Source organism: Crocodylus siamensis, chromosome 15 (assembly GCF_052110815.1).
Source record: "Crocodylus siamensis isolate JL-2025a chromosome 15, ASM5211081v1, whole genome shotgun sequence".
Classification (NCBI taxonomy): domain Eukaryota; kingdom Metazoa; phylum Chordata; order Crocodylia; family Crocodylidae; genus Crocodylus; species Crocodylus siamensis.
In genome coordinates this window covers 25,307,598-25,333,994 of record NC_143409.1, presented here as the reverse complement: position 1 = coordinate 25,333,994, position 26,397 = coordinate 25,307,598, and the positions used below count along the sequence as shown (strand labels likewise).

The 26,397-nt window shown below is 42.6% G+C and overlaps 1 protein-coding gene across 7 annotated transcripts in view; it reads left to right on the top strand.

Moving 5' to 3' along the window:
* RAB27A (RAB27A, member RAS oncogene family) overlaps nt 1-26,397 on the top strand; it is a 60,247-nt gene that overhangs the window by 18,934 nt on the left and 14,916 nt on the right. For 4 of the 7 annotated variants that reach the window (XM_090029051.1, XM_090029046.1, XM_090029045.1 and 1 more), the window contains one exon: nt 24,373-24,546. In XM_090029051.1, the coding sequence (XP_089885177.1) occupies nt 24,394-24,546 (153 nt within the window). In that variant the 5' untranslated portion in view covers nt 24,373-24,393. Of the gene's footprint in view, nt 1-4,148; nt 4,253-23,739; nt 23,850-24,372; nt 24,547-26,397 lie in introns of all 7 variants that reach the window. The other 3 variants (XM_090029047.1, XM_090029050.1, XM_090029048.1) reach the window with 2 other exon arrangements.

Below are 26,397 nucleotides of genomic sequence, written 5' to 3'. Positions count from 1 at the left end.
TGTGAAGAAGTTTTTCGTAGTGTTCAGCCTGAAACTACCTTCCAGGAGTTTGTGACCGTGACCGTTGTTTCTAGCTTTCCCCCAGGGCACCCTGGTGAACAGTTGTTCACCGAGCCCCTGATGTACACCTCTGACATAGTGGTAAGCCACAGTCAGGTCCCCCTCTCAGCCTTCTTTTCTTTAGGCTGAAGAGTCCGAGATCCCTCAGCCTCTCCTATACCATGCACGTCCCTGATCATAGGGTGGCCCTTCTCTGGACCCTCTCGAGCTTTAGCACGTTCTTGTTGACGTGCCCAGAACTGGATGCAGTACTCCATCTGTGGCCGCACCAAAGTTGAGTAAAGTGGGAGAATCACTTCTTTGGATTTATTGGCATGTATCAATCAATGCATCTCCAGAGTTTTATTGGCTCTGCATTGGCTACTTTTCAGCAGCTACTGCGTTAGATTGTCAGCTAATTTATGCTGGGGTCTATTGTTACCCCCAGATCCCTTTCATTTGTAGTGCTGGTCAGGTTATCAATGCCCAGCCTGTAGGTGCGCTGGGGGTTCTTCCTTCCCAGATGCAGCACTTTGCATTTCTCTGTGCTGAACCTCATCTGTTTCTGTTCTGCCCAACATGCCAGCCTGTCTAGGTCGGCTTGTAACTGCAGCCGCCTATCTGTGTGGGTGTGTCTGCACAACCCCATATTTTGGTGTTGTTCGTGAACTTGGCCAATGGGCTTTTCAACCCCTCATCCAGGTCATTGATGAATATACTGAACAGCACTGAGCCAAATACCGACCCCTGGGGTACGCCACTGCCCACATCTTGCCAGGATGACACTGGACTCTGTGTCCTACCCTGCAGCCAGTTTCACATCCACTTGACGGTCCTGCAGTTGAGCCCGATTATCTTCCAGTTCTCTGATCAGTACCTCATGGGATACCAGGTCAAAGGCTTTCTGGAAGTTGAGGTATATGATGTCAACTGCTTTTCTCTTGTCCAGGTCATGAGTCACATGTTCATAGAAAGAAATGAGGTTGGTCAGACAAGAACTCCCTGCAATGAAGCCATGCTGGTTGTCATTCAGTATCATGCCTTCTGCAAGTTTGTCACATAGCCTCTTTGAATGTTTCTAGGATTTTCCCTGGAATAGAAGTTAACTACAGGCCAATTAGCTTTCCTGGGTCTTCATGCTTCCCTTCCTTGAAGATGGACACAACATTGGTTCTCTTCCTGTCCCCTGGGATTTCTCCAGAGGCCCATGATTTTTTGAAAGACCTTTGCCAGGAGCTCTGCGATTTACTTTGGCCAACTCTTGCAGTACTCTTGGGTGGAGTTCATCTGGTCCTGCTGGTTTTTTATATACGTCTAATTTTTTAAGTGATTGTACACCAATTCTATGGCAATAGTGGGAACGGTGTCAATCCCACTCTGCTTGTTCTCATGGATTCATAGATGCTAAGGTTGGAAGGGACCTCAGCAGATCATCGAGTCCGACCCCCTGCCTAGTCAGGAAAGTGCTGGGGTCAGATGACCCCAGCCAGATGCCTATCCAGCCTTCTCTTAAAGACCCCCAAGGTAGGGGAGAGCACCTCCTCCCTTGGAAGCCCATTCCAAATTTTGGTCACCTTTACTGTAAAGAAGTTTTTCCTGATGTCCAGCTTAAATCTGCTTTGTCAGTTTGTGACCATTGTTCCTTGTTACCCCAAGAGGTGCCCTGGCAAACAGAGCGTCTCTGATCCCTTGCTATGTCCCCCTAATGAATTTGTAGGCGGCCACAAGATCATCTCTCAGCCTTCTCTTGTGGAGGCTAAAGAGGTCCAGGTCCCTCAGTCTTTCCCCACAGGGCCTGTCCTGTAAGCTCCTAACCAAATGAGTGGCCCTCCTCTGGGACCCTCCTGAGTCTATTAACATCCTTCTTGAAGCAATCAACATCCTTCTTGAAGCCCTACCTGGCATGTTGTTCCCCTTGGTCTTGTGAAAGACCCAGGAAAGTAGTCATTTAGGAGCTCCGTTTTTTCCTGAGTGGTAGTGACCAGGTCTCCTGAGGCATTGAGCAGCAGCCTCACACTCCCATTAGTTTTCCTTTTATTCCCTATGTAGCTAAAGAAGGACTTCTTGTTGTCCTTGATTCTTGTAACTAGTTTTCGTTTGGTTTCTGCTTTAGCTTGCCTAATCTGGTCTCTACAAGTGTGGGCTACTGTCAAGTAGTCTTCCTTAGAGGCTGTCCCAAGCTTCCATTATTTGTACACCTCTTTCTTTTTCTGCAGGAGAGCTGCAACTTCCCTGCTTAGCCAAGAGGGGTTTTTTGTTTTTTGTTGTTTGTTTGGTGTTTTTTTTTTTGAGACTTCTGTAACTTTTTTCTCCATAAGGGAATTGATTTTTATCTGAGTCTTAAGGATTATATCCTTAAGGAATGACCATTCTTCTCATGCTCCCTTTACCTGTGGTCCTTAGTCTCTCAGGGCATTCTCTACTAGTGACCTTGGCTTATTAAAATTTGCATTTTTGAAGTCTCAGACTTCAAGCTTGGTATCTGTTTTGTCAGCCTTGCGACGGAGCATGAACGTAATGATTTCATGGTCGCTATTGCCTAGGCTGCCCTCTGTTTAAGTTGGTCACCAGGTCAAGAAGTGCATTGCTTCTAATCTGTGCACCTCCCGAGTCAAAAAAAAAAAAAAAAAAAAAAAAAAAGGCAGTTTGGTGCTGATCAGGAAGGATCGTGATCAATCTGAGCTGCCTGAGCACTGCTCCCAGGAGATGTCATGGGTGACTTCAATTACCCAGACAACCATGTCCTGTGGACAAGTGGCCTCCATTAGTTCATGGGCAAATGCTAGATCAAGTTCCCCCCCTTGGTTAGGTGACCTGTAGTATACACCTGCAGTCGGGTCTCTCTCGCTGTGTCTCCCCCGGAGCTTGACTCAGAGGATTTCAAACTGTTCTTCTTTGGGACCAACATCGACCTGTAGGGAGGTGTACTGCTCATTCACGTAGAGGGTAACACCGCCACTTCTCTTTCCTACCTGATCCCTTCTGTGAAGCATGTAAACCTTTATGGCTATGCTTCAGTCATGAGAGGAGTCCCACTAGTTCTCTGTGATCCCTACTAGGTCATAGTGTCCAGTGGAAAGTAGGAGGACTAGTTCCTGCTTGTTCGCTATGCATCTGGCATTGGTGTACAGGCACCTTAGTCCTTCTGCTGAGGTCACTGGCCACCTGTTGCATTGAAGGGGAGCTGTTTTGTTAGCTCCAGTAAGAGTGGCTTGCTTGGTTTCATTGTCAATGGAGTTATGCTCTATATTGGTCCTCAGGTAGGCTCCAGTTAGTCTTTCCCCACCTCCCTGTAATCTTGGTTTAAAGCCCTATCTAAGAGATGGGCCATCCTGGACCGTGGCCTGCAACAGAGAGCACAGAGGAAAAAACTACCTGAGTCCTGGATCCTTTAAGCCCAGCTCCCAGAGCTTTGTCGTGTCTCATGGCCCGTTCTGGATTGCTCCTGGCAGTGTCATTTGTTCCCATGTGGATAAGGACCATGGGGTAGTAATCTGTGAGCTGGACAAGCCTGGGGATGTTTAGAGACTGTCAGAGACATTGGATAACTTAATTTTGTATTTGTGTTTGTCCACCTACAAATGTTGTATGGAGAAATTGTCAGACTGACTAAATTGCCCTTTAGACTCCTAAGGTGGTGCTAATTGCCACAGTCATCATCACTACCGCCTCTGCAAGATCTGCGCTCTCTAGTACAGTACATATGATCTATTCCTGACTTGTTTGGCAGTATGACCTTTTTGAGATTGATAATCTGGAACACAGATGAACTGGCTTCCAAAAAAAGAGTACAAGACAGTTGAGAGCTTTCCTACCCTCAGGGAGGAACTGTGCTTTTTCATAGGAGCTTCAGCATATGTTGACTACTCAATCATTAGAAGCTTTCAGTGTGATTTATAAGGGCTGTTCAAAACTGTTGTTGAATTTTTTAAAAATAAATGTTAGTTTTTAGTTAAAGATTTATTTTTCCTTAACATTTCTGATGAAACAGATATTTTAAATAGTTCATCAAAAATGCAATGGCTGAAAAATTATTATTATTATTATTATGATTTTTTTTTTTTTTTTTTTTTTTAACTGAAAACAATTTTTTTTCCTGATTGTCCCAGGGGCAATAAAGCTCCATCATCCCACACCAAGTATGGAGACCAATGTGCATCAGGGGGGAACAGTTCAACCAGAGAGCCTAGCCTGTTGAGAATGGAAACACAAGGTACTTGAACTTCAGTTCCTGTGAAGCACTGCAGTGACTATTTAGAGCTGAAATGTGGTGGGGCTTCGGTTGAAATGTTTGCTTGTTTGTTGTTAATGTTTTGACAAAAACAAATGTTTTCCCTAGAAACTTGGGTTTCTGCAGGGGGGAAAAATTTGAGTCAGTTTCGTGTCCATTATGTGGTAACTATGTAAAATCATGCTAGTAGGTTTTTTTGTTTGTTTTTTTAAGTGCTCTATCACATTTCCTTGATCTCATGAAATAGGAGTTCCCCATAACTACAAGAGTAAATTCCTCAAGGAAGATAGTTTTATGGGTGCTTGTAGATTGAGTATTAGACGTGTAGTAAATAATCCTGGATAGTTCAGTTTGTATAAGGTTGTTTTCTGAAATATTTTATGTTCAGATAGCTTGATCATAAAAGCGTTTCCTTTAACTGTCTGCTCAATGCCATTTCCTTCATGTACAGTCACACAAAATGAAGTTGAGGGTTCTTGGGTTTTTTCCTTCGTCAGTGTTCCTTCCATTCTGTCTTTCTTTAATTCCATTTACCTGCTGACTTTTCACATCCAGGACCATATTCTCTGGAGCAAGGTCTTTATCTTCCCTCTCCTGCTCTTCCCCCACTGATTGTTGTGGGGGGAGGAGAAGAGGGGACTCATTTTTCCCCCTTATTCCACTGGCTTTTTAGAGCAGCAGATTTCCTGTCTTTTGTCAACTCCTCTGATAGATTGCTAAGCAGGTAGATAAATGCCTGTTTATTTTCTTCCTTCTGTAAACACAAACACAAATGGTCTTTAGAAGTGCCTGAAGGCTCTGTGAGACTTGTCTTTCTAAAATTAAAACTATTATTTTTTGTGGCTACAAGCTATTCTTCTGAATCTACACTGGATCTATGCAGAAACAGGAGATATCTAATGAAAATTATTTGTATTTTACTGTTTCAAGGCACAAATGTTCCACAGATTAACCTGTCTAGACAGAGTTTGACAGGAAGATTTCTAAGGTCTATAGCAGATAGTCTGATAGCTTCTAGAAGGAGAGTGACAGACCTTAATTGAAAACATGACTTTTTCTATTGGGAGGCTTGTTTTGACACATTCCAGTTCCCAACAATACTTGTATGGTGTTGTTGCCATTTTGATTCAAAACTGAAACAAATTCAGAAACTTTAAACATTGGAATTGATGGTGTCAAGCTAATTCTAATCAAGAAGTATGCAAGGCTTCATCCAGATAAATAACTCACTGTGGTTTTTTTTGCTGCTTCAACCAAAACAGAAGATAAAGAGGAGGGAAATGTTTTCCTACATTGTAGATATTAATTTCTCTAAATATGAGCTCCCTGAAAATCACAGCCCTTGGTTGCAGTGAAGCACAGGTGGAGTCCTTTCATTGCTGAGTGTGACAGAACAGTAACCCCAATTTCTCAGCAAGCTCTAGAACTGGAAATGGAGCTTACACTAACAAGGCTCTAGTCATTGCCATGGTTCCTGGCCTCCAATAAAGGGAACAGAAATGTCCACATTATCCCATATTTGGTCTGAACACTTCTTTCACATTATGAGCTAGATGTGTCTGGTGGGGTACAAAGAGCCCTCTTCATTTTGCTTGTTCATTTGCTAGCCACATGGAATTGTGGTGCTTGCACTCTCCTAATAAACCTTCCCAGCAGCTCTTGGTCAGGATTCAAAAGGATATCAAAGGGGTGAAGGCTGTCATTCCCCCAGATGTCCATCCCTCCAATTGGCCAGAAGTATTAATCATTCTTTTTACAAGTATCACACCAATATCACTCTTGGGGGAATTCTTGGGGTCCTTATGTTTTGTTGATACATTGTTATGTATCAAAGAGAACCTGAGAGGTGGGAGTAGAGGAAAATATACTGTCAGAGCAGAGGGGACCATTGAAGATGGCTGATATTGATCCCCTAAGAAGTGATGTTAGATGATATAATCACAACCCCCAACCTAAAGTTAATGTTTGAGCCTCTTCTGTTTGGTGTGTATTTGTGTCTTATGATTCTACAAGTTCCTCTAGGATTCTACAAGCTTTTTCATGCTGAATTGTTTTCTCTTTACTTTTTTCTTCATTTGGTTTCTTTGTAATGCAGGTTGCAAAACTAACTGTTTCCTCCTTTCTTGCCTTTCTATTTCTGATGGCTTTCCCTGGCATTCTCAAAAGATATCAAGGATTTCTAGTTTCCGTTCTCACCCTGTTTATAAAGTAGAAGCTGTATACCACATCCACCAACTATTGCTCAACGATTGCTTTCCTGCCTTTTTTTCTATGGAGATCATAGTTTTGATGATGTATGTAACTAACTTGTCATATCGCAACTCGGAGGGTTTTTTGATGTCTTATTTCCTGTTCTTTCTTTTGATCAGTCCAGTTGCAAAATCCCCTTATTCTTTTGCTAGATTTTTAAGTTGGCAGTGAATGGTCCAGGTTATCTGTGAGTTGGATATGCATATTATCAGTGCTTAAAAATTAAAACCCTACAATAGGTTTTATGGGGGAAGATTCGCACACCTTGGATTCCATCAAGATCACGTGGGCTCTGCATTAGCTCAGGGTTAACACTTAAAATATTCTTAGACCTTTTATGGCATGCTTTCACCTGAAGGTGCTGTGTTTGTTTTTGCCACCCCAATTTACAAACTACCAAAGAGAAAAAGAGGTTTTTGTAAATAGAGGCATTAAGAAGCTCCCTGTGAAAAGAAATTTGAATGTGTTAAGAGTATAATTTAAAGGATGATGCAAGATGTGATCAAGTAGAGAAGTATAAGGGACATTGTTCAGCTGCTCTGAAATTTCACAAGGTCTTGTGCTAGGGAGATTGCACAAAGAAGAAGAGCAGCACATTTTAAAACCTGTTGTTTTAGCAGTTTCTTTAGCTCAAATAAGAATTGGATAATAGGGTGACTTCAGTTACCCGGACATCTCCTGGGAAGATCACTCAGCAAAATCCGAGCGGTTGCAAAGCTTTCTCTCATGCATGGATGACCTCTACCTGACTCAAGAAGTCTATGGGCCAACGAGAGGCAAAGCGCTGCTCGACCTGGTACTGGCTACGGGGGACGACCTAATCGGCGACCTAGTGATCGATGGGAAGCTGGGTGACAGCGACCACGAGCTGATCACCTTCACCATCTGCTGTAAAGCTGGCAAGTCAGTCAGCAACACAGAAGTCCTTGACTTCAGAAAAGCCGACTTTGACAAGCTCAAGAGGGTAGTCGGTCAGGCCCTCAGGGACCATGACCCCAGGGAGATGGGAATTCAAGAAGAGTGGTTGCTTCTCAAGGAAGCGATCCTCAATGCACAAGCTAAATCTATTCCAACATGGAGGAAAGGCAGCAAGAAGGCACAGCAGCCCTCCTGGCTCTCTAGGGACCTAGCGGACCTCCTGCGGCTAAAAAGGAAAGCCTACAAAGGATGGAGGACGGGATTCACCTCCAAGGAGGATTACTCCGCGCTGGTCCGGTCCTGCAGGGAGCAAACCAGGAAAGCCAAGGCTGCAACTGAACTCCAACTAGCTTCAGGCATCAAGGACAACAAAAAGTCCTTTTTCAGATATGTGGGGAGCCGGAGGAAAAGCAAGGGCAACGTTGGACCCCTGCGAAACCAGATGGGGCAGCTGACAACTGACGCCCAGGAAAAAGCCAACCTATTAAATAGGTACTTTGCGTCAGTCTTTCATCAGTCACACGGGATGCCCATGCCTGCTATGGGACAGGGAGATCTGGGTGAGGGGGATCCCCTACCCTCCATCAATGCTGACCTCATGAAGGAACACCTTGAGAAGCTGGATACCTTCAAGTCAGCTGGTCCTGACAATCTGCACCCCAGGGTACTCAAGGAGCTGGCGAGCGTCATGGCCCAGCCCCTAGCACGGATCTTTGAAAACTCCTGGCGCTCTGGTGTAGTGCCCGAAGACTGGAAGAAGGCCAATGTGGTGCTGATCTTCAAGAAAGGGAGGAGAGTGGATCCGGCTAACTACAGGCCCATTAGCCTGACTTCTATCCTGGGGAAGATCCTAGAAAAGTTTATTAAGGAGGCCATCCTTGAGGGACTGGCCCAGGCTAACATTCTAAGGGACAGCCAGCACGGGTTTGTTGCGGGTAGGTCTTGTTTGACCAATCTCATTTCCTTCTGTGACCTATCACCTGGACAAGGGAGAAGAGATTGATGTCATATATCTTGACTTCAAAAAAGCTTTTGATCTGGTATCCCATGATCACCTCTTGGCCAAACTGGCCAGTTGTGGCCTTGGCTCCACCATGATCCGCTGGCTGGGAAACTAGCTCTGTGGTCGGACCCAGAGGGTTGTAATCAATGGCAGTCACTCATCGTGGTGCCCTGTGACCAGTGGGGTCCCTCAAGGCTCTGTCCTTGGACCTATACTATTCAACATTTTCATTAATGATGTGGACATTGGAGTCAGGAGTGGACTGGCCAAGTTCCCCGATGACACCAAACTTTGGGGCAAAGCATCCACGCCAGAAGATAGGCGGGTGATCCAGGCTGACCTGGACAAGCTCAGCAAATGGGCGGACGAGAACCTGATGGTGTTTAACACCGAAAAATGCAAGGTTCTCCACCTTGGGAGGAAAAACCTGCAGCATCCTTATAGGCTCGGCAGTGCTACATTGGATAACACTACAGAAGAAAGAGACTTGGGGGTCATCATTGACCACAAGATGAACACGAGCCTTCAATGCAATGCTGCGGCTAGTAAAGCGACCAAAACGCTGGCTTGCATCCATAGATGCTTCTCGAGCAAATCCCGGGATGTCATTCTCCCCTTGTACTTGGCCTTGGTGAGGCCGCAGCTGGAGTACTGCATCCAGTTTTGGGCTCCACAATTCAAAAAGGATGTGGAGAAGCTTGAGAGCGTCCAGAGGAGAGCCACGCACATGATCAGAGGTCAGGAAAACAGATCTTACGATGACAGGCTGAGAGCCATGGGACTCTTTAGCCTGGAAAAGCGCAGGCTCGGGGTGATCTGATGGCCACCTATAAGTTTATCAGGGGTGGCCACCAGGATCTGGGGGAACGTCTGTTCACCAGAGCGCCCCAAGGGATGACGAGGTCAAACGGTCACAAACTCCTGCAAGACCATTTCAGGCTGGACATAAGGAAGAATTTCTTTATGGTCCGAGCCCCCAAGGTCTAGAACAGTCTGCCAGCAGAGGTGGTTCAAGCACCTACATTGAACACCTTCAAGAGTAAATTGGATGCTTATCTTGCTGGGATCCTATGACCCCAGCTGACTTCCTGCCCTTTGGGCAGGGGGCTGGACTCGATGATCTCCCGAGGTCCCTTCCAGCCCTAACGTCTATGAGATCTATGAAAAATAGATATAAAGGTTCATACTTTGGGGGAGAGGTTAAGCACTACCTGCCTGAGGCTGGGTAGGAAAATAATGTCAGGATTGTAAATACTGTAGAATATTTAATCCTTCTAGGGTTTTTGTATCACCCTTGTGTTAACTACAGACATTTGGGGGCATTAGGGGGAGGTTAAATTGGATCTAAATGGCTGCCTGATATCAAATCAGTTAGGATGGTGGGGCTAGCAGGGGGGTTGGGAGGACTGCAGGCTGGAGGGACTCAGGGGTCTGCCAAAGGTTGTGGAGAGGGGGGCGCAGCCCATTAGGGTGTGGGACTGGTCCTACCCATGGGTGGGGTGGGAAGGTTAGTAAGACTAATGAGTGGGGTGAGGTTCCCCTCCAACAGACATACAACCCCATTCCTCCTGCCCCTCCGCTGGGATTTGCTGAGCTCAGCAGTGAATGCAGATCAAAGCAGCTGCACCTAGAGTGGCTTGTAGGGTGTGGGTTGATAGGGGTGGCTAGTCTGTGGGAGTGGTGGGGTGAGGAGGAAACAAGGGGCTAGGGGTAAAAAATAGCCCAATGGGGTCGGGGGGGAGGGAAAGAGCAGCCCTGGAGCTGGGTCCAGTGGCTGGGTTTTCCCAGCCCTGGGGCTGTGCAGGGAAAGTGTACAAAAATTCAATGCACCAGTTTGACCTAAATTGAATAAGTTTGATACTACATAGATCCAGGTTTATCCTAAACCAGTCTAAAAATTGCAGAACCCAGTTTATGTGCATGGTGTTTCATAGACATTTAAGGCTGGAATGGACCTTGAAGATCATCAAGTCCAGCCCCTGCAGGAAATTTCAGTTTAGTCTGGCACAATTTACCTGTTGTGAACTCAAGCTTCATTTTATTCAATTTCCTGTTACTACCCATCTTCATGTACTGAATTACCTAGTAGAATTTCTTTTACCATTCTTCCCCACTCAAAATGATTTTTTTTTTTTTTTTGCTGTTATAGATTTTGGCCCCACTTTTCTGTATCAAAAAATAAAAGGGGATTTTGGCCCCACCTTTCTGTATCAGATTAATAAAATGTAAAGAATGTCCTGGATGCAAAATGAAGGACAAAACTGAGGAAACTGTTAGCTAAAATTTCCATTACAAAATTTCTGTACAGTTATGGGTTTAGACTGACTGCTGGTCACTGAGACCTGTCTAAGTGCAAGGTTAGCACTGGGACAAGCTAAGTTTTAAATTAAATCAGGTTCAAAATGACCACTAAACCTCCCCAGATATCTATACTTAGCCTTGGAGTATGGTTAGGGTTGCCAGAATCTGGAATGGGCTTCCAAGGGAGATGGTGCTATCCCTTATCTTGGGGGTCTTCAAGAGGAGACTGGCCAAGCACCTGGCTGGGGTCATGTGATCCCAGCACTTTTTTCTGCCACTGGCGGGGGGTTGGACTCTGATCCTTTGAGGTCCCTTCCGACCCTAGCATCTGTGAATCTATTTGGTACTGTTTGTTTCACCATAGGAAATCTGTTTTGCCCCTTTCCCACAAAACATTTTCAGTACAAACTAATACAGAAAGCTTAATATTGCATAATATTAATATTCTGCTTTGTCAGATGCACTTTATCCTTTCTTTTTCATTTTAAATGGTGTTAAGGAAGGAGTCAATTAGATGGCGTCCCATCAAGACCATCTTGTCTTTGTATACTAGTACTAGCCAGGGCAGGTGGTGGCTCGGTTCTAGTTTTGGTCTCAGGCTTGTGGCTGAAGCTAGAGCTGAGCTGCTGCCTGCCTCTGGTTAGAATGGCTCGTTTGGCAGGGAAGAGGGCATGGGGCAGGGCAAGATTGTGGGGTGTGTTGGGGGGAATCTGTAGCCTGCTTTCTTACCCCCTGTTTCTCTCATCCTGACTTCCTTCCCCCTTTCTTTCAGCTCCCACTTCAGTCCTGACCCCACCCAGCTGGGAGCTGCCACTGCTGCTCCCTGGCTGGGCTGGGCTAGAGGGAAAAAAGCTCCAGCAGAAGGTAGGGGAGTGGATGGGTAGAGGGTCATGGAGGCAGGCTGCAGGGAGAGGCAGCCTGGGGGAAGCAAGGGTAGGGGGGCAAGCAGTGTGGGGGGTATGCATCAGGAAGATGGACACAGACATGAGGGGATAGGGGGCAGGGAACAAAGTGGGGGGGTCTGGCTTCCCTGCCACAGCAGTAGTGGAGGTGGGGGGCAAATTTAAGATGACTTTCTACTAATTAGATTATATATACATGGGGAAATTATTAAAAATTATAATTTTCCTTTTATGGAATCTAATTTTTCAGGTGGTCATCTTAAATTCAAGTTTGTCTTGGAGTCAAGTGAATACAGTAATTACAAGAGAACACTGCAGTTGATACACCATTTTTCAGATCTGTGGTAAAATTTTGGTTTTGACCATAAGGTTTTTGACCTTTATGACCATAAAATATCACCAGACATCCCTTGCAGGAGTACTAACCCCAGGTTCATAGCCAAACTTCAGCTTCTTACCTAAATCTCTCCTGTAATTTCCATTTGGTTTAGTACCTCTAATTTTCTGTCCAAGTTATGATGTATTGCTGTTTGTATGTATTTCTGTTTTACTGTAGACATCACTTTAAAGAGAAGAACAGTACCTACAGAGCACATTATAATAATCATCTTTATTCAGGGTACTATTTAAGTTGCACACAAACATGTAAGCTTGTTTGCGAACCCAGTCCTGCAATCATTTAAGCCTGTAAAGCAGTTTTTTAGATTGCTTTTTGCTGGCAGCTACTACATAGATGCAAAATCATTATCACTGTATTTTGTAAAGTGTTGAGTGGAGAGTTGTGCCCAGTTCATAGCTGAGAACCTTGCTGTTGGCTCTCAGTTAGATAACACTGCAAGAACCAGGGTTCCGGATGAGGTCCCCATGACAGCGGTGTATTCTAAAGTCTGGAGTGATGGGAAGTCACTCCTACAGCACAATGTGTTATCAGTTCACTCTAATTTCTGAAATTCTGATATGACAGTATTAACTTGTTGTACCATGTAGCGCTCAAGTTTTTGTTTTGCTTTTAATACAAACTGGCTTGCTCTTCCAGAACGTTATAAAACCTGCACAACTGCATTTCTGTGCAATACATGCTTTTATTTTGCCATCAGAGAGCTGAAGAACTTACCCTTCACTTTACATTGGGTTTGTGCCCATCATCCTTCCTTCCATGCCCAGGGCACTTTTTTTTCTTTAAATGGAAATTCAGTCTTCAAAAAGAGTAAAGCTGATATTCATGTTTCTGAAAATAGCTGTGAAATACAAGATTCCATCTCTACTAGAGGCGATCAGAGATTTTTTTCCCCCAAAACAGCTATTCCCTCACCCACCAAACTGAAATTTGGGGAGGGGGGGAGCGGAACGAAGGTTGGGGGGGGTAGGAGGCAGGTAATCATGGGGGAAAAATGGTGCCTGGTATAATTATGATTACCTTTATTGAACTGCTTCTCACTTCCCATTGTTTCTGTATCACATATACTAGTTTACAAATTAAAAAAAGTTTTGGGTTTGGATTTGAATAGAGTGGAATGCTTTACTCTTTACTTTTCATCATGAGCAATGCAGGTTCTTCAGATCAGATTTTTCTCCCATAGTTCTACCTGTGTAACTCTATTTTCTGCCCTGGGTAGTGATGTTATACAGTTGTGTATACTGAAGGCAGTTGTGTAGATGCAGGTTGAATTTAGTAGGGCTGTGAGAAGCTTTGGGTGGTAATTTGATTCGGAGGAGATTCAGTCTGATTTTGGTGGCTGAATCTCCAAATCTGAATAGAATCAGGGGACAAGTTAAAAGGTCCGAATTGATTTGGAGAGCTTTGATTTTTGGCTAGTCCCTGGAGGCTGTGGCAGGGAGCTACAGCCAGACTCTGAGATGATAATGGTAAATAGGGGGCGGAGGAGAAGGGTGGGGAGGGGACCCTGGAGGGACCTGTGCCAGGCCCCAGCCGCACCATGGCTGCCCTGCCCGCCACAGCTGCCGGCCCTTTAAAGAAAAGCCCCAGTGCTCACTGGGTGCTGCCAGGTGGGGGAGGTGATCCCTGCTGCCCCCACTGACCCACGCTGCATGGGGGTGAGGTAAAAAAAACTCTCTCTCGGTTCGTTTTCTTTGGAGGCTCATTGAATAACAAATCCTTAGGCACACATTGTTGGTGAGACAAAAGGTATATATTTGCAAATAGGGTCAGAGGGAGAAGACAAAAGATCAAAACCCTCTGCCCCCCAGTACAATCATTAGCAGGCTTTTATCCCCTCTCTTCTGGCACGTGTACAGAAACAGGAACTCTTACAACTCATTTCTGGTTCATACAAACATGCATGAGAATACGTCAGATCATGCATCCCATGTGTATTATAATTAGCTACTTAAGTATGCGGGGCGGATAGGCTTAATATGTATTAGGTTATTGCGCTTGCCCAGAAAGCACTGGAGGTTATGGAGGGTTTAACCTCAAGGCTAAGATGGCAATTATTCTTATCTTAGCCTAAGAGCCGTGGGAGCCATGAAAGAAAGTGTGATTTAGTGTAACAAAGAGATAGTAAATTTGCAGAACAAAGAGAGCTCTTGGAGTTTTTCCTTCAGTTTCCAACCCCCCCTTCCCTCTCTCATTAAGGAGACAAGGAGGGCTGGCAGCCGTGCTTATTCAAAGGACAACACTATTGATGGGAGCTAACAGCTATTGATAATGCATTTTTAATAATATTTCTAACAGGGGGGCTCTGCATGAGCCCCCAGATGCCTCTTCCAGCCCCCACAGGGCTGTCCAGCCTGCCATGGCTCTGGCCCTTTAAGAAAAAGAAATGGAGAAAAGCCCTGGGACTCCCTGCGGCCTTGTAGGGCTCAAGCAGCAGAGATCACCCCCTGCTGGCAGGAACGGTGAGTGCGGGGGTTTTTCTCCTTTTTTCCTCCTTTAAGGGGTTGGAGCCACAGCAGGCAGGGCAGTCATGAGGGGGCTGGAGTTGTGGGGGGGGGGGGGGAGGGGGTCAGGCGGTTCATGGAGAGCCCCCCATGCAGTGGGGGACAGCAGGGATTGCCTCCCTGCCTGGCAGCACCCAGTGAGTTGGGTTGTGTTTTTTTTCCCTAAGTGCCAGGAGCTGGGGCAGGCATTGCTAGGCTGGTGGGGATGGGCCTGGCTGATTTGGAGATTCTCCAAATCAGATTTGGCTGAATCAATTTGGGACAGTGATTCAAATTGCTGAATCAAATCGCTAATCCCTCGAATCAGCCGAATCCAAAGCAAATATTAACTTCTTCGCACGGGCCTAGAATTTAGCTTCTGAATCTTTCCACCTAGGGTGATGCACAGAAGAGCCCGGAGCCCAAGCTTAAGTTTGTAGGGCTAAAAGTTGGAAGAAAAATCATTTCAGTTATAAATGAACAAAATCAGTATTGATTTTGGTAATGATAATAAACAGAACTGTATATGATATTGGTTTCATATAAGCTAAGCCAAGCCGTGTATGGGATGTTTTTTGGTTGTTGAAGCACTTTTACAGATGTAGATCAGCAGCAATACATATTTCGGATGGTTTGGTCAGCAGTAGAGTCCCATAATGTCCCAAAATGGTGATGCCTTTTGAGTATGCTGCAACTTGCTAACACCTGCTCCTTCATCTATTAAGTGCCAACCTGACACGACCACAAGAAAAATACCCACCTTCTTTTCTATACTGCTCCTTCTGTAGCTTGCCTTTTGCCATTCAGATCAGATTGAGGACTGACCTAGCCCCAGTGAATCACCTTTTATCATCAGGATTCAGTACTCACTGGATACAAAAGACAAGGTACACAGCAAAGCTTAACTGACAGATGTAGTTCTTTCTGGCCTGTAACCTGTAATGAAAATCGTAAAACGTTGGTAAAAACTTCCTCTGTAGCTTATGGTAACTAGTGGCTAGGTCACATGACCTGTTTAAAATGGTAACTACTGTGTGAATTAATTATAGGCCTATTCTTTGTCATTTGGAGAGTTTTAATTAGTTTGTCTATAAACAACAGTCTGTGGAATATGTTGAATCATATGAGTTCATTAATGACTTTGTGGTTGGCTCCCCTTGATAGTGGAACATGGGAGCAAGTATTGGTGCTTCTGCCTAAAATCCTGTTTTGCCATGGGGAAGTGGTAGCCTTAGCCAAGTGGTTCCAAATACAATATTTTTAGAGAGGGACAAATGATTTTTTTCTCTTGTGTGGGGGAAACATGAAGTATAAATATGAGGAGAGAGTTCCTTTGTTGCTACCCTCTGTCTCCAGTTGTCTCAAAGTTTTAAGACATACTTGGCTTTTGCTGTGCAGAAATTTGGGGGGGGGGGTTATAATTTTTCATGGACATTTATGATGACAGTCAGAAAATTTGCTTTACAGATTTGAGCCAAGGAGTTGCTTTCATTATTACAAAATCTCCTTCTTTTTTTTTTCTTTAGAAATATATGGTAAAAGCTCTACCATGATCAAAACACCTTTTGTGTTCAGCTGTATATACAGATGGAGAAAGACAGTTCAACATTGCTAGACAGTAGAAATTGCTGACGTGTTGTTTCCTGTCTGAGATAAGAAAATGTGAAGTTGCAAATCGTATTATAGCCATTGTGCTTTTAAAACTGAAGCTTAACACTTGTGATCATTATATCATGTGCTTAATTGAGTGATATTGTCTCTATTGGGTAATTGCATATAAAAATGTAGCCTCTCATGCACATATGAGAGATCTGATCTAATTACTTTCATCTTCTCCTTTGTGGAATATATACAGCTACCTTCCTGGGGAGCCCTGTGTTCAGGAAACAAATGGGTCATGTTATAAGCTATGTAACTGCTTCCCAGCCCTGCTATCGGCCAGCTCCTTCTTTACACATGCAGACATGAAGCACACCTTTTTATCTATAAACAGCCACTGACATATATGCAAACAGGTGACACGTAGGCTGCTGCTGACTGTGTACTAAACAGGTGGAGCTAGTAAAAGTGCTCCCACTAGGAATAAATCTCTGAGTAGACCAGTATATTTCTTTAACGTAGTGGAGGGAGGTAAGTGTTTATAACTTTTTGGTTTAACCTTGTGTTTAACAGAGAACAGTCTGCTTAGAGCATGCATGTGGGTGGTAGTTCAAGATGCGTATCTGTGCCAGTGTATGTTTTAACTGACAGTTTAGTCTGTTTTTCCATGAGCTTCACCTTTATCACTGTAAACTGATCTATTTTGCTTCCTACCCCCGCAAGCTGTTTGGCAGAACAGGAGCTACATGTTTTACTGAAAGCCCAACACTGTTGTCTGTGTATATAGAGCACTCTTTAAGCTTTACTGTGGAGGAGAAGTTCTGCATGTCAAGCCATTTAATTCTGCATTATATGTAAGCCAGTTTTTCCTGTAACATATTCAGGAACAAAGGTGCCACAGTCTTGAATGTTTTGTCACTCGATACGATCATGGTATTGTTTGTAACCAAATGTGCCCTGGTCAAAACATGACCATATAAAACTGAGAGAAGATTATTATGGAGTAATAGACTCCTTTAATAGGATCCTGCCATTCATCAATGAATGGGGAATTTTTCTTTTTGGCCAAGTAGTAGATACTAGGCATAACGAATGGAAGTGCTATAGACCTGGCTATCTAGATAGAGACTATATTGATTATACAGTTCTCATGAATGATACAAATTGCTAGTGGTGCTTTTTCAGACTTTCACATTCTCTGTCCATCTTGCCACTGGACTAAGTGAAGTACTGACTATAACCAGAACACAAGTGCTTTGTAAAAAGAGGACTGGAATGCTTACTGTGGAGTGTGAACTGTTCCTCAGTGACTTTGTATTCTCAGCTGAAGAAACAGCTCTCATATTTACTGCCCACAAACATAATGCTGGACAAGGATCCTTCCATGCATATTTCAGACCTCTTGCCAGCTTCTAGTTCCATCCCATCCTTCCCTCAGATTTCCTTCCTCAAGGGGAAGGGCATATGAAAGTAAGAAGAATAGACTAGATAGTGTGCTACTATGGAAAGATTACCACAAACTTAATTAAAAAGAATCCTGTGACTGAAAAAAAAAAATTATGGTTTTATATAATAAATGATGAAGTTTCAGATATTACCAGCCACAGTTCTTCATCCCCTCTTGATAGTTTCTCAAAAGATGAATGGAGGCTGTGTTTGTTACTGATAATTGGCCTGTATATAGCACCTTTTGCCTCCAGTACTAAAGGATTTCACAACCACTGTCCATACAATATCAGTGAAAAGGGAGCATCTTGGAGTGAGGGCAGCAACTGACCCTGCACAACAGAAAATGTGTAAAGCTGGGTGATTGAAGTTCCACATAGCAATAGTATTTAGAGCAGACAAGAACTTTCCTTGAAGGTAAAAAGCAAGAATATCAGCTTATCTTTCTTGGAAGGCTGAAGGACTGAACTGATCCATTCCAAGGTGGTGGAGAGCAAATTAAATCTTTGCCCCAATGAATTCCCTAGTAGTATTACAAGGGCTTTGGTAGGCACAGGATTTTATCCTCTTTGTATTTCAAACCTATGGCTTAGGCCGCTAAGCTAGCACCATCATCTGCTCCTTCATCACTTTGGGCTGTGGTGGCTTCGGTAGATGAAATATGCCACCTCAGTGCCAGGCAAACATACCAGGCATGTGATGCATTTCTTTTTAAAGAAAACTTAATCGTATTAAGGAAAAAAAACGGGGGATAAAATCTGTGTAAGTATTAAAGGCTTTGTTTCTCTTTATTGTACTCCCTGAAGAGTTCTGCTATTAAATGTAAGTTTTGAGATCATGTAGTAGAAAGTTGGGTGCTTCTGGACTCCCAAATTGTAAGATGGAGGGCGGAGACTGCTTTTTAAATATTTGTACAGGGAGGAGGACAGGACTTGAATCTGTCAAGCATCTCTTCAGGGTTAGGCTAGCAATTCCAGAGCTTTACAATGAACACTTCCTGGAGACATGTGAATGGTATGTTTATCATAAGAGGGTGTGTCTGGGGGCTTAGGTACTTCACCAAGCTCAAGAAACAACCATTTTCTTCTCAAACGGTTGATTAGAATGTGATTTCATTTACTTCCTGTCAAGAGACTAGTCCCATTTCCAATATTTTGCAAATTATGTTAATTGCTACCTATGTGCTGAATTAAAGCAAAGGCCAGATAAGTATTTCTTATGTGAAAGGTTATCCAAACAGATATTATTTGTAAGATAAGCTATATAACTATCTTAAATGTTTGTCTATCTGTACCCTTAGTTTAATGGACAACTCTTATAGTAAGTCTTAGCAAGAAATGGGTAACAATAATTTTATTCTTTTCTAAGTTCTGTGCACACGTTAACTTTCTCCCCCCAAAAACAAGTTAGCAGTAAAGACTGCCTTTACCACTAGTGCCATGTTTTATTACCAAAACCTCAGGTTCTGAAGACCTAAATCTAGCTATAATAATACAGATGAGATGGGACAAATACCTATGAAGAGGGAGGGGTGACAGTCAAGTTAATAACTTCAAGGATACCTGTCTTCATAGTATATGGGCCCAAGATGGACATTTTCAGTAGCTATGCCTTTTTTTAATCTCCAGTGACTTTACTAGTCTTTATGCAGAAAATAATTTATGATTTAAAAAGAGGGAAGGGCTTACACAGGACTGTAAGAGGACTTGGAAAAAGATGTGCAGGCAACAGCACAAACTCATATTAAAGAAATCAGTCTTGAGATTTTACAAAGGCTTGGGAGATTTTTCTGTTGGTGTCCTTATCTCCTAATACATATCGAAAGAAACTGCTAGATAGGTGGTCTGATTTTCCTCCTCTCTCTTCTTCCAAAAATGTTTTTGCCAGTGTTTTATGAGTACCAGGATGGATCACTTTATTTTAATTGTTGGTTAAAGCCTTTTATCACAGTATCTTACTGTCTGCACTAGCTCTATTCAGCATTTGTTTTTCAAGTTGAAACAGGGCATTTCTGCAGATTTGGGGTCAAAGCATGGTATGTAGAAACGTTGGCTGCTTTCTGCTCTGAGGTTTTGATATAATTACTGAAATTAATTTTGTTAGAATGTGATCGTGGATAGTCAGTTTAACTCACTATGACTTTTGTGGAGGGTATAGGCATTAGGGCTGTGCAAAGCTTGAGTCCCTGATTTGATTTGGTGGCCATATCTCCAAATCCGAATCTAATCAGGAGACCCTTTAATCTCTCCGAATTGAATTGGAACCCTCCGAATCGATTTAGAAAGATTCAGTGATTTGGATGAGGACACAGCTTTAAATGTTTTTTTCCTACATACCTCAAGGTACCAGCCAGCTTGTGAATGCTGAGATGCTGGGGTGGATTGAGCATCCCACAGGAGTGTGGGGGGTCCCCAGCGCACTCGGCAGCAGACCCAGGAGTGACCAGAAGCACTTCCAGTCCACTTCCTGGTCTGCTGGGGAGTGTGCCGGGGGGCTCCCCCATGCTCCCCCCCCAGCTGGGTGACTGGTGCCTCCTGGGTCTGGGGGTGCACCTGGGGACCCCCACAGCCAATTGCTGAGCCACGGGGGCACAGGGGAGTCCCTGAACATGCTCCCTGGCAGACCTGGAAATGGACCAGAAGTACTTTTGGTCCACTTTTGGGTTTACTGCTGAGTATGCGGGCAGCTTCCAGCTGCACTCCTGTGGGACGCTCCATCTGCCCCACCATCGCAGCATTCACGAGCTGCGCCTGGTACCTCAAAGCATGTAGAAAAAACATATAAAGCTATGTCTATGGCTGGATTGCCGATTCTCCGAATCGGCACTGAATCTTCAGATTTGGATTTGGCCGAATTGAATTGGGGACAGTGATCCAAATCAAATCATTGTTCCTGATTTGGGCTGAATCCAAATCAAATACATCCCATTTCGCACAGCCCTAATAGGCATGAATAATTTATGTATGTCTGTTATTCATTGTTAAACCTTGCCCCAGTAGGGTTCCTTCATGAGTAAATACAAAATGCAACTAACCCATGGGGTAAACTTCCAAGGAACAAGTGGCAATTATGTGCCCAACTCCAGTTGAAAGTCAGTGGGTAGAAAGCACTGTTTGTGCCTTTGAAAATCACTCTTATCTATATATTGTCTGGGAAGTCTTTATCACACCAAATTGGCTAATTCAATTTACCACAGTCACGTTCCATTTGAAAATACAATTTTGCAGTAAAAGCAAAGCTTTAAAGGCAACTTGCATTCCTATCTCAGTGATGACTGCTGACACCAATACATTTGAAGTCTGGACTTTGTTCTAAATCTCGAGTTGTGCACTGTTGTTTAAGGAATGAATTACTGCTATATTAGTGATGGCAGAATTTTACTGCTGTGGATGTAACTGAGCTGCTGAAGACTTGATGAAGTGCTTAGCCTTACAGCTTGATGTAATTTTGAGCACAAACTAGTATTTAAATTCTAATAATATTCACATTGTGCAGTTCATATTGTGCATTTAGGATGGAAAACAGAATTCCTTCCAGTTTTTCTTTTCATATTTTGATAACCGTTTCTTTCTTGGTAATTGGTAGTCTTTGTGCTCATTTTCTATTGCCTTCCAAACTGTTGCTTCGGGCTTTTGTTTAGATGGTCTTTTCCTTTAAAAATGACATAAGGCAATTCTGTATTGTTTATTTTGGAGGAAAAGGAGGTCAGTAGCTACTCAACAGGAAAGTACTAGAGAACACTGACATCTGTTATCGTGAACACTGAATTTTCCTGCAGTTGATATGGTTCCTCTATGAATGGTTTGTTCTTTCTACTCTGGTTTTCACTTCTGGATTTTGAATATTTGATACCTTTTTATTTAACTATAATGACTGAAGAAGTAATAGTGTAAGAAATATTCAAGCACCTGGATTGGTAAAATAATTCAAACTTTCACTAAGAAAAGAGAAAATTTTCTCAATATATTTTTTGTTGTATTACAAACTTGGAAATGAGATTTTTCACAGGAAAAAATATTTCTCAGCTATTTTTAAGTGAAAAAGAGCCTGTTTTGGGACGAAAAACAACTACATGTCCCTCTTCTCTACTTCCTCAGACTTAACTAGAGGCATAAGAGGAAGGGAGACCTGCATGGAACATGGAACAGTGCAATGTCATTCTTGAGGCCAATATCCAGAAACCTGATGGTTTACAAGAACCTCAAACCAGACCCTTTTTTAAACACTCTACTGTACTAGACACCACCAAAACTGCAGTACATATAGTGTAAATCCCTAAATTGGAATGTCAGTGGTGATCCCAGATAAAATCTGGTACTTGGCACAGCTTTCAGCATACTGCATAAGTGGGGCTGGATCAAGCCCGTTTCAGCTAAAAAACAAACAAACAAAAAAAACAAAAAACCTTCTGCCTCCTGTAGGTCACTGCTTATCAGTTGGACTGCCCTGACTCCTGTCTCCTAATGGCAGAAGGATAAGGTAGTACTGTACAAGCTCAGAGTCCCACCCCATCTTAATTCTCCTAGGGAGGATGGTGCATGCAGTCCACTGTTCCCAAGCCCACAAATAACACCCTGTTATTGGGTGAGCATTATTTTAATGCACTCAAATCTTGTTTCTCTTTTGCTCAGTACCTGTTTCCTTCTTAGACCTGTTTCCTTCTTAGACACTAGCCATCCAGCCCTGTGCTAATCTTTCACCTGTGGCTGTTCCTTTCCTGTGCCTTTCCCCAAGTCCCAGCAGCCTGGAGTGCCTCTTCTTTGATTTCCTTTCACTTCTCCATCATCAGTTTACTACAAAGCTTAGCTGGTTATTTGCATTAGGAGTGTGGGAGTTCCACCGATCCTCTCACCGAGAGTAAGCTTTGGTGTGGCCAAACTTGGGCAAAGTTGAACACTTTGAAGACAGAGGCCCCTTCAAGGTTTTTCCTTCCCAACCAGATACTTCTGTGTAAAAGATGTATGAAGGACTTCTCACGCGCTTCAATTTTTGTTGTTTGCTACTATAAAGGAGTGTGAGAGCTGAGGGAAGGAAGGGGTGTTCTGTGCCCTGCACTCAGTGCCCTGTCCATTGCCCAGGCCTGGCTGTCTAGGAAAGAGGTTATGTCTGGCACAACCCAGGTGATTGTCTTCAGTTTACTCATCCAGGCATGTCTCCAGGAAGAAGTTTCACTGAACGGCATCCACAGGCTCCTAAGATACTTTTGAGGGGCAGAAGGTACTAGAAGGTGTTCTTTGCTTGGGGTGCCCCTTCACCCCACAACCTGCGCTCCTATTCCTTTTTTTCATCCCAAGCATTCAGTTGTTATACAGTTAGCAGCCTCCTTCTACCCTTTGAAGGAGGCTTGTAGCTTTCTGATGAGCTAGGCCCACCCTGCCAGCATAACGAATAGACTTGTCAGTGATCACAGAATCATAAAAAGTTAGGGTAGGAAGGGACCTCAGGAGGCCGTCTAGTCCAACCCCCTGCTCAAAGCAGGATCAGCTCCAACTAGATCATTCCAGCTAAGGCTTTGCCTATCTGGGTCTTAAAAACCTCCGAGAACAGAGAATCCACAACCTCTCTGGGTAAGCTATTCCAGTGCTTAACTACCCTCCTCGTGACAGAGTTTTTCCTAATATCTAACCTAAACTTCCCTTGCTGCAACTTGAGGCTGCTGCTCCTTTTTCTGTTACCCGCCACTACTAAGAACAGTCTAGCTCCAAAAGCATCTGCTTTTGAGGAATAGTATCAGAGGCAGGATGTGTAGTGATCCGTTCCCTGTAATGCTCTCAGAAGGTTATATCCTTCGCCGCTGTGATTAATAACCATGATGATCTTATCCTCCATGAGTTGTCTAAACCTTTTTGAACTTAGTTATGGTACTGGCCACCACAACATCCTATGACATTGAGTTCTATATATTAATTATTCAGTCTATAAAAAATGAACTTCCTTTTTGTCTGTTTTAAACCTCCTACTTCATAATTTTACTGAGTGTCCCCAGTTCTTATATTATGAGACATGTTAAATAAACTTACTGTTCCCTGTTTGTGTACCATTTACGATTTTATAGACTTCTTTCATATCTCCTCTCATTTATGTCTTCTGATTATCTTGTCATGTGGAATTCATTCCACACCTCTGTGTTAGTTTTGTGTGGGAGTTCCAGGTCTAGTTTATTCTTTCAGGAATGTGATGACCAGGACTGCACATAGGGCTCAGGATGTAGACATACTGTGGATTTACAGTAGAACAGCAAACGATTGTGTTAATGGGGACCAACCCTTGCAGTTGAGCAGTAAGTGTATGCTGTAACTTTTACTTCTGCATGCTTCTATAGCCAGATAAGTGAAGCAAAAACATTGCAAGTTTAAACCTCTTTCATTTAAGGTTAAATGTATGACTACTTTGTTCATTTTTACCATTTTTGGAGCAATCAGAGGTAACAGTTCTATAGAAGTGATTTAAAAGGAAAGATACTGTACAACAGAAACAGCGTGTGGTTGTTCGGCATTCTGCTATATATGGTGGTATAATGATGTATATAATTTTATTTCAGTTCTTTTCCTAATGAAACCTAACACTTTATTTTTCTTTTCTTCAAACTAAGATTTCTGTTTGATCTTTGCCATACAGATTATTTTTCAACCTTTTTATCATCATCATCATCTTTGTTCATTGCTGGACCCTCCAGATTCTTTATATCCTTTGTAGAATGTAGTACCAAAAACTGGATACAGTCCTCTTGCTGAGACCTAATCGACCTGCTGGCTTGCTTTTGGTAATGATATGAATAATCTTTTTTGTTTTGTTTTTTTAAGGTAGTCTACTAAGTTCTCACTATGTCTGATGGGGACTACGATTACCTTATCAAATTTTTAGCTCTTGGTGACTCTGGAGTAGGAAAGACCAGCCTTCTCTACCAGTACACAGATGGCAAATTTAATTCCAAGTTCATAACAACAGTGGGCATCGACTTTCGGGAAAAGAGAGTGGTAAGTGGAAGCAACTTTATATGCTACTTTAAACATGGAACTTTTAAAAATTCAAAATGAAACTAGCAACTGCATGAAAAATACTCTTTTTTAAAAAAAATGGATCTGCTGATTCTTAGCAGTATTCATTCCATGGCCACTGTAATCAAGTACATGTGACATGTATACAAGACTTTCCTTCTCCTAAAAAAAAATAATAATAATAAAAAAAAAAAAAAAAAAAAAAGGAAATAAACAGTCTATTCCTAAATAATCTTTTTATTACTCCTCTTATGAAGCAATGGGCTAATAAACCGTAGTTGGTGAGATGTTGACAGTAATACAGTTTGGGTGAGAACTTATAAAAATTAACTTCCATTCATATCACTGCACTTTCCGCACAAGGAAGGCTTGCAACACTAAACATAAATAAATATCTGCCTGGTGCTTTTAAAAACTGAACTGGATCATTAAATGAACATTGCTGCATTTATTGCACTTCATTAAAAATACAGGGTGGGATGATGGTGAGCAAGTTCTGTCTATTTTTACACTTAAAGTACAACAGAATTATCTTTTCAAGTTTTTCCTAAGCAGTTGCCAGCTAAAATTGAAACTAAAATAATTAAAATAAATGTATTCAACAGGACTTTTGAATGACATCTGCAGAATTCTTCTTCCTTTTACTTACTTTTTTTCCCCGAACAGTTTTGTTTGAAATGGATGAAAAATCTTTTCTTTGAGACAATAAAAAAACACATACCTTAACCAATATACTGCTGTTCCATGCTGCACATCTTCAAGCAAAGTTGGCAGAGGGCCCATATTTGTAGTATGCACAGGCTTCAGGGATGTTTCAGCAGTCACTTTGTGGGTTACTTGTCTCACAGCCAACGTACCTAAATAACAAGGGTTTTTCCATGGTCTTGTGCAAACTTTCTGCTGATGGATGAGTCTTATGTCAGTGACTGTCCTAAACCAATAAACAAAACAGACCACTTGAAAAACATCAACATGTCTTTTTTAACCATAAACATGATGAATTTGTCTTGATATACATATTTCATAAATGTTGTTGAGCATCATCCCATTACAATATTCTGTGCCAGTGAAGCTGTTTATAAACCCATTTTGTTATTAAGATAAGGGTCATAGTAATATCTATAGCAAGAGCAGAAGACAACCCAGATTGAGAGATCTTCTAGACAGTTACTGACATTATTTTCATTTGATTCTCTCCATACCTAGCAGATGTCTTTATTTACACTTCCATGCTAAATAAACTGTTCAGTTTTTATTATTAGTGTGCAGTTCCTGCTTTTTATAAGCCATAAAATGAAAGAGTCTGTATTAGATTCCTTTTCAGCAAATTTGTGGTAGTTAAGTAGAATAGTGGTCATCTGCATGAGCATAGTCTGTTCACTAATGCGTTTCTGTTGTTGGTACAAATATATTGCTAGATTGCATTTTCTGATTGTGTTTTTAAATTGTTTTTTAATTTGAACAGGACACCAAAGTAATAGTAAAAATATAAAGCCTCAAGGCTGCCTAATGAAAATCAATGGCCACTTTGTATCTCTGTTTAGAACATGCTTAATTTATTGGAAACATTTTATCCTCTCTCACTAGATAATCTTCAATTCAAATATGGTGGAATTGAAATGTAGATCTATACCCAGCCTCCTAAAATAAACTGTGAATGCTTTGTAGTTTTGACATTTGGATTTACACTGCATTAGATCAGTGGGACCCAACCTTCTGACCCTGTGAGCTAGATGAGTGGTGCAGGGTTGGTCCATAATCTGCTGGATCTGGCTGAGGTTGGTTCATGGACCCAATTCCATGCTGCCCTGATATGGCTTCATGCCACCT